General features: G+C 33.3%; 1 protein-coding gene across 2 annotated transcripts in view; it reads right to left on the bottom strand.

Annotated features, from left to right (window-relative positions):
- Nucleotides 1-5,206, bottom strand: part of LOC114333289 (polyadenylate-binding protein 1) — a 26,002-nt gene extending 20,796 nt beyond the window's left edge. Inside the window, exon 1 of one of the 2 annotated variants that reach the window (XM_028283147.2) lies at nt 4,835-5,206. In XM_028283147.2, the coding sequence (XP_028138948.1) occupies nt 4,835-5,027 (193 nt within the window). In that variant the 5' untranslated portion in view covers nt 5,028-5,206. The remainder of the gene's footprint in view (nt 1-4,834) is intronic. The other variant, XM_028283148.2, reaches the window with a different exon arrangement.
- Nucleotides 5,207-9,603: the final 4,397 nt, after the last annotated feature.

Raw genomic sequence — 9,603 nt, 5'->3', positions numbered from 1 at the left:
AATTGGAAAAAAATGTAACGCTTCAGAGATTGTTTAAAGGCACTTAATGACAAGTTCAAAATGATTTGGACCATTACCAGGGTTTGGATTATTGACACTCTACTGTATCTCTTATATAAATAGGAAGACTAAGATGGACAGGACATCTAGCAAGATCACTGCAGAACAACCCTCCTACAAGAATCCTTATCACAACCTGTGGGAAGTAGAAATAGGGGTAGGCCAAAACTCAGATGGAAAGATAGTGTAGCTGAGGATGCTAGAAAAATAGGCGCAGCAAACTGGCAACAGTTGGCAATGGATAGAACTGACTGGTGTAATAGATTTGGGAAGGTTGAGGCTCTTTTATAGAGCTGTAGCACCATTGATGATGATGATGATGATCTACAAATGCCAATGCTTTTACCAATACTTACACACAATCCCTTTATGTTTTAAACAAAGGGCCTAAAGTTTGTTGTTGCTTTCCATAATCCTTTTGAGAAGCTGCTAATATTATTTTCAAATATGTAATTTTATGTGTAATGTAAGGCTATTTTTTGTCAATACGTTATACTCATGTTTGTAGTGAACTTCCTATAGAAAAGAATGTAGAAACAAGTGAAAATGTGACTGAGTCGATGATACACAGGTGCAAGATGCTGACAGTACCAGAAAAAGTAAAACATCTGGTGTGAATTATCTAACAAAATATAAAGGCTAAAATATGAAAGGCGAAAAAACATGAATAATAAGCTGAAATGTTGTCCAAAACCAGAGGAAGCAAAATATATGACAAAAGACAGTGGAAAAAAATAAGTAAGATGAAAAAAGAAACAAATTCAAAATATAATATTAAGACAACATTCTTTGAAAAACCCAATATCAATCCCAACCAAATTCATAAAAAAGTAATTACCAACACACACAACTAATCACTACAAATGAAAAACATCATTAATCAAAACTGTAAACAATAGATAATATTCTATACACAAAAGATTAAGAATTATAAGAGTACAGTAAAACCCCTGTTAACCGAAACAATTGGGGGAGGCTGTTTCGGATAACAAGAATTTCGGTTAAAAATAACATTGTTTTTTGTATTCTTCTTGTACCAAATGACATAGTATTGTCGAGATGGTTCTAGGTCAATTGCTCGAATAAAAAAAAGAGAATTATATATCTAAAATATTTATTCACAATAATGCAAAATAATAATAATACATACCCAATAAAGAAACATTGGTAATGCGTAAGCATGTTAATGGGTATTTAATGATTTTAATCTTTCCCTAATACCTGGAAATTATTATAATCCCTAATTATCATAATGAGCGAAAATCAAAACCGTTATTTTTCTTATTATTTTAAGTTCAAAGATATTTTAGATTTGTAATAAGTACTTTTTCAGCATAAATTAATACAGTCAAACCGGCTTATTAGAATACCTCTTAAAGGAATATCCCGGTTTAAGGAATAGAAATTTGAGGCCACAAAATGTTTCTACTAGCGACCAATGATCGGTTATTAGAATATCCCGGTTATAGGAATAATTTTGATTGGCACGAAGGCAATTCCAATAAGCGGGTTCGACTGCATACGATTATATATGTGAAATATCACATAATTTGTCCTGTTTCAAGAATCTTTCTTATGTCTATATTTTGTATTATTGTGAATAAATATTTTACATATATAATTTTCTTTTTTATTCGAGCAATTTGTATTGCGAGCAATTCACCGGTTACCTGTCTAGATATAGCTGCAAAACATTGTTGTCAAAGGAAAACACCAAAGAAAATAGACTTCTTTAAAAAAACACTCAAATAGTGAAAAACATGTCCATTCTCCTTAATTTTATTGTTTTTTTAAATCTACTTTTTATTGACGAAATTATTGAAATTGGCAGCCATTTCAGTTAAATGATGTTTCAGTTAACGGAGGTTTTACTGTATAACTTTTGGAATCCAAGAAATTCAACAGCTCAAACATAAAATGAATCACAGAACACAACTCAGTGTAATATTATCAGTAGAATTGGATATTGAAAATACATTTATAAAAGGCCCCTTACAAATAACGGAATAAACCACAGATACTGCAAAAGAATTCCATTAAGTAAAACTGGGAAACTTACACCTCTGATTAGAATAATTACTGAAGATTACTCATCATTTTCCCTTATTACTCATACCTTTCAAAGATTCTAAATTGCATTTTTCGTTCTCTACATTCACAATTATTCCTTAACCCCTAATGTACAATTTTTAGAAAAGGACCGACCAAAAAAAAATCAGGTTATTTTTAATGTAAACAGTGATCCTAGTGCACAGGTTAACCCAACTGGTACTTGCATTTATTCGATTACTGAAATAATCGTCACGAAACTGTCACTGGACAATCACAATTTTTGTTAGAATAATCAGGCGGATGTATATTATTTACTGCTTACTTTAGTGCCATAAGCCTCACAGGTTATGACAATAGAGAAGTTTTAGTTAAGTAATTTTTCTTGGCTAACAAATGAATTATCTCATGTAACGGCAATATTAAAAAATGAACTGTCCTTATTAACACATCCACTCTTGATCAAATTGTAATGCAAACTGCCTTGTGGCGCTCTTGCTCTTGCTAATGCTGAGAGAGCCAAAACCAGAAATGTTAATAATGACACAGGCACACTACGCAGATTCTAAGATAACTTAAATATATGACATTATTTTACAATGAATGAAACGCCTAAAGGAACATGTTAGGCCAAAAACAGATTTTACATTTCTTTAGGATTATGGCACTATGATAACACTAAGCAAAAAGGAGACAACAATAGATTTGTAGTCTACACAACATTAAGAAAGGACAGTCAAAGAATGAAATTGAGTGACCAGAATTATTAGCATAGAATTTTTTTATGTAAATATTTATAAATATTTTTCATAATGTAAACTTATGTACTGTGTTAGTATGAGGCATAACCATTGTCAAAATACATTACTTCTAATCTTCGTTTTTGTCTAGAGAAGTGATCACCTTAACCTTTAACTACCTGCACATCAAGTTATAACATAACTACACGTGTGGCATACTTTATACACCACAAGAAAATACACATAAAACAGTTCAATTTGTTTTTTTTTTTGAAAAAATACACTTAGTTGTTTGTTATAAACCTTATTTGGCATCAGTGAATACTTGAGAGTTCCTTCTCAGTAAGCCAATTGGTATTCATAACTGGAATCTGATCCCATGATAAATAAAATTATAGTCCTACCTGCTTCTTGGAATAGCCTTCATGCCAATCAGAAGTATTCCTATAACCAGGATATTCTAATAACCGATCATTAGTCGGTACTAGAAACGTTTCGGGACCTCAAATTTCTATTCCTTAAACCGGGATATTCCTTTAAGAGATATTCTAATAAGTGGGTTTGACTGTCCTAATAAAAAATTTTTCAAATGTGATTTTTTACATGAGAAAAAGTATTGTTTATAAAGAAAAATATAGTTTGTGCCATAATGACTAATAAACAATTGAAAGATGTACTTATATTACTATATTCATGGAATATATTGTCCACCACCGGAAACAACAAATATTAAACTGTAAATTACGATCTTCCCAGAACGCCGATTTTAACGAAACTAAAACCAATTGTAAAGCACATTCCAGTGATATGTTAGATAAACAAGGTCAAACATTAAATTTTTAAATATATTTGCAGTAGAATTCTTATATCTGGAGTACAAAATACGCCAGCACGTGTAGTTAAAGGTTAAGGTAAAATCTTTTAAAATGAAAGTATTGCACACTATGGGAACCATATAACTGAAATATTAACATGAATATAAATAATCTGACTACTTCCATATGTATAATTATTACAAGAACTGATTACAAAAACAAGGAGTAGGAAAACAATAAATTTGTGGAAAGGATCCCTAGATATTTGGAATGGAAAGTGACCCATCTGCCAAAAATATTTTTGCAAAACATCAGTTTTTCTTAAAAAGTTGATTTTTCACTTTTTGTTAATAAAAATACTGTAAAATATCTATTTCCTACCAGGTGAATGAAAAAAGGGGCAATTATTTTTTAAATACATAGATATTACTAGGGTTACCATACGTCCGGATAGTCCGGATTTTAAAGACATGTCCGGATTTTTTTCTTTACTAAAAAAATATTTAAAAAACATATTTAACAAATTACTCGATCTCAAAGATGCAAATTTTATTACGGTTACAATTGATAGTCAAACAGAAACGAAATCAAACTGACTCCGGTATGTGTTTGTTATTTTAAGCAAACTGAAGGTGTCAACGTGAAACTTTTATTTTTTGATGAACTTCCAGGTGAAACATCTGATCTTTTATTAGAACATGTTTTAAAATGTAATAGAAAGTACTCTATTGATTCAAAAGTAGTTTGCCTTTGTGCTGATAATACTAATACTAACTTTGGGGGTGTCAAAAGGCAAGGGCAAGGATATGTTTTTTTCCTTGGACTACCCCTGTCCGGATTTGGCCTTAATAAATTATGGTAACCCTAGATATTACTCATTTCCCTTTCGAGTTCTGTTACTATTATTTATGAGTGTTGTACTCTATTGTGTGTAAGAATCGAACAATTCTAAGGTATAATAACGATACATTCATAAACTTTATGTGAAACTAAATATTAAACATAATATTTAAACTGGGTCAAAATGTAAACATTTATGTCATGTGTGGATATTTTCTGATATTACATACTTTGTAAACACAAACAACTTTTAATTCCATAGATGATTCTTAAATAACAATAAAAATAACATAACCATATGGAAAGATAATGAATGATTTTGGTACTTACCATCAGCAGGTTGCTGGAAATTTACGTACGCATAACCCAAGGATCTACGTGTAATCAAGTCTCTGCAAACGCGAATCGAAAGAACAGGGCCCGCAGTTGAAAATTTCTCAAAAAGCATGGCCTCAGTAATATCAGAGTGTAAATCCCCAACGTACAAAGACGCCATGGGGTAATTTGGGGCGCCTGGATTCATTACGTTTGTTATTTTACTTTTTTACACTATTTTGCGATTTTTTTGTTATTTTTTATTAGTTTTTTTTATATTTTTTTGTATTTTTAAATAAATTATTTCACAATTTTAAGTGGGTTGTGAAGGTACACAACACCACTCTCGCTCACACACTAAATTACAACAAAATGGAGCGCCGGAAGTAATTTCTTCCTTATTTATATACTTTCCGGAAGTGACATCACGAAGTTGACGTTCAGCAGAATTCCAATAATAGAATTTCAAAAGTCACTAGTTTCAGCTGACTGTCACCACATAATAAAGGCGGGTTCACACGACTCGTGTACTTGGCAAGTACAAAATTATTCGCCTACTTGGCAAGTATACGAGTTTGCGATTGCGATGGCAAGCAGGGCGCTCATACGACGTGTACAATTTACAAGTACGCGAGCGTAAACATTTGGCTTAACGACCTTGACAATTGAATCATTAGTGGTGTGATTACTAATAAATAGATCAGGGCATTTAGGTAAAAAAAATAAATCGATTTTGAAATACAGAACCTAGAAAATTAAACTTTTTTCATTGTGTTCAGGATGATGCCAGGAAAAAAGTTTACAATAGAAAAATTGGTGGAAATGCATAGTTACATTTTAAAGTGTATAATATGCATCCAAATGTGCATAAACATGTCAAATAGCGTGTATTTAAGGCCAGACTTTGTTACTCGGGGTTCTGGGGTCGCTGAGGACGAATACGCCATCAAAACCGACCATCGGAGCACCTGGTGTCCAGGTTCACTGCTAAGGTATGTCATCTGGAGTTTCGAGATCATCACTAATTGATACAAACAGAATACGCAATCAAAACCGAGCCCCCGGTTCCCAAAAACCCTCCAAACTCCAGAAAATAACATGCCTTAGCAGTGATCTTGTGCACCAGGAGGCCGGGGGTCGGTTCTGATGGCGTATTCGTATTCAGCGACGCCAATAACCTTCAAGTAATCTATTTGCATGCATTCAGTGCCGAAAACCTTCAAAACTCTAGAAGATGATGCGCTTGAGAAGTGACTGCAGGCACAAAGATGCTCCGGAGGTCAGTTCTGATGGAGGATTTGTGTTAGCAGCAACACCAAAAACCCCCATGTAATCCGTCTGCATTAATTTAGTGCCAAAAGCCAAAATCCCTCGAAACTCCAGAAGATGACGTGACTCTAGAGACCAGGTGCTCTGATTGTCGGTTCTGGGGGCGTATTCGTTTTCAGCAACCCCGAAACCCCCGAGTAATCTATTTTCATCAGTTTAAGTCCGAAATCCTCAAAACTCTATTAGGTTCTGATGACTTATTTGTGTTCAGCGACTACACAAGCCTCCAGGTAAACTGATTGCATTAATTTAGTGCCGATAGCCCTCGAATCTCCAGATGACGTGCTTTAGCAGTGACCCTGGATGCACTTTTGGATGCACGTTATGCACTTTAAAATGCAATTATTAATTATGCATTTCCAATTTCGACCATTTATCTATTCGAAACTTTTTTCCAGACGTCATCCTGAACACAATCTGAAGTCTCTAGGTGGTGTATTTAAAAATCGATTTATTCCGGTTTCTTTAGTGCTAAATGTACTGGTCTAAATGAATAGTCGCAGTAAATGCCAATTAATTATACATTTTGTTTGAGCGCCTTTGCAAGTACAGTGGAACCTCGATAACCCGGATTAATCGGGACCGCGGCCGATCCGGGTTATCGAAAATCCGGGTTAGCCGGAGAATATAGTAAAAATTAATAAATAACCTCCATTATAATTACAAAAACATGAAACACATATGCACAGTACACATCTAAATTACGTATAGTTGTATAGAGTGTAGAGTTTTGTTCATTTCTTGGTAAAAAACTCAGTCATACTGTAGAGATGTACCGACACCATAATATGGTAGGTCTGGATCCCGCGTACGAAAAAAAAGTTGATAAATAGCAAGCTGAAAATTTGTTATTAGCTTAAGGGTGTCTAGTCGGACAAACATTAATATATGGGAACACTGGAACAGGGGAAGTTTTAACTGTGGAACAGGCTAAAAATTTGGAACGGTCAGACCACGAAAACGGCACATGTATTTTGTCCGACAGAACAGACTTAAACTCTCCGAACAGAGATTAAACTCTCATGCAAAAATCAGACTGCTATTTATCACCAAATTGGCGTTTTAATGAGTGGAACATGTAGAATATGTCAAATGACAGGAATTATGACAGGTGATAAATAGCAGTCTGATTTTTGCATGAGAGTTTAATCTCTGTTCGGAGAGTTTATGTCTGTTCTGTCGGACAAAACAAATGTGCCATTTTCGTGTTCTGACCGTTCCAGATTTTTTACCTGTTCCACAATTAAAACTGCCCCTGTTCCAGTGTTCTCATATATCAAAGTTTATCCGACTAGACACCCTTAAGCTATTAACAAATTTTTAGCTTGCTATTAATCAACTTTTTTTTCATACGCGGGATCCAGACCTATGGTATCATAATATCATATTATGATGCTGCAATAAATTTATTTTAAAGATTCGCCTTTATCAATCCTACCTAATGTTTCTAGTTTCTTTTCCATTGTCACAACATTTTTACGTTTTGTTAACATTACAGTTTTGTTACCATTACGTAGACAAAAATCAGGCAAACACAATCTGAAGCACGATTACAGAACGGAAGTGATTAAAACAATGTTGTTATTTAAGAACAGACTAAGGCCATTGTTTTAAAAAAGAATTTTTAAATAGTCACGTCTATTTTAAACAATACTAACACAGTTTGACATAAATAACGGAAAAGGAATACAGACAGGTGCCTGTTCTTTCCGATAAGCTGAGACGGTCGCTCTGCCTGCCGCCGTGTGCATGAATCATTTTTACTGTTGTACATACTTATATGTGTTCAAATTACACAAATACACATTATCTCTCAAATATTATTTGACCTACATACATTTTTATTTGATAAAATTGTTAAATTGTTTATTTGTTAAATTTTTGTCTGATGAAAATCGGTCCGGGTTAGCCGGACTTCCGGGTTATCGGGGGCCGACTTATCGGGGTTCCACTGTATAGACAAGTATGTACGTGGGAAGTATACGAATCGTCGTGATCCCTTTGACTCTGTCACTTTTACCGACAAGAAATGGAAAACCAACGAGTAGCAACGAGTGACAAGTAATTGTACGAGTAACCTACTCACATGACATATCAAGTATACGCGAGTGACGATTATTCGCCAAGTACACGAGCCGTTTGCGTAGGGCTTAAGAATAGACAAGAGACAAAGCGTCGGTCGTAACCTTAGAATATAAAAAAATAGATTTATTTTATATTCTAAGGTCGTAACAAACACGGAGCACTCGAATGGCGGTTAATGTATCTCTCTTTCTCTTTAGTGCGCGATCACGCGCGTATGGCAGAGGCAGGCAAAAAGATCACAATCAGCTGATCACAACAATAGCTGCTTTTGCATTAGTAAAAGTCAACTTTAGTGTTTAAATTGGTAGGTTGGCAATCATGTTTGTGTCAATTTTGCCGGGTTTTTGTCGAAATTCGAAATATCTTAATTGTGATATTATTGTATCTTACATCTTATAATTTTATATCTTTTTTTTATATTAAATTGTGTGTAAGTTGTTGCTGGTAAAGTTAGTTATTAGTTAGTTCTTTAAATTTTTCTAAAGATGCGAAACTTTTCTCATTGAGGAATGTAAAACCATCAACAAACTAGATCGGAATAAAGTCGACTTTACACTACATGATTTATCATGTGATTTGTCATATGATTTTTCCCATGACGAGCCGCATGACAATGCTTATGACAAAACGAGCCGTATAAACAATGCAAAATCATATGACAAATCACACAGTGTAAACATGTAAATTTCACTCCATGATCAAATCATATGACAAATCACATGATAAATCATGTAATGTAAAGTCGACTTAAGGTGTCTTTATTATATATTATTTGGTTTATGTTTATATGTAATAAAAATTGGAAAAAAATTGTGGCTAATTTTAATGCCAAAAATTTTAGTGATGAGCCATGCATCAATTTTAGTTTAGACATCAGTACACATCTGTAGTTTTTCAGTATGACTTTCTCCAACTTGGATAGAGGCGACTTGATTGTTTTGTAAGTACAATTTGTGATTACTTGATTACATTACATGTGATTTAGGATATGTGATTTCGAGATTGTAATTTACTCAAAAATTACGTTCTTAAAGCAAAAAATTGTAAAATAAGAATAAATGTATTGGCTGGTTGGTTAATACAAGCAAAAATTTCTGCTGCATGTAGATGATTCTTTTCGATTTATCGAAAGCACGTTACAAATATATATAATATACTAATATCCTTAATCCTTGATTGATAAATAAATATACTTTTTAATTATTGTATAATTTAATTATTACTTGTATTATATGTTGGTTATTTTATTTAATTACTTGCATTAATTGTTTAATTACTTGTATAATATTTATCAATTAGCGCCATTTGAATATAATTTCAATTTCAATATAACTGACAGTTACGCCAAATCTAGGCAACTATAGTTACTA

Source organism: Diabrotica virgifera, chromosome 10 (assembly GCF_917563875.1).
Source record: "Diabrotica virgifera virgifera chromosome 10, PGI_DIABVI_V3a".
NCBI lineage: Eukaryota > Metazoa > Arthropoda > Insecta > Coleoptera > Chrysomelidae > Diabrotica > Diabrotica virgifera.
The sequence above is the reverse complement of the archived record's forward strand: the minus strand, read 5'-3'. Positions and strand labels throughout refer to the sequence as shown.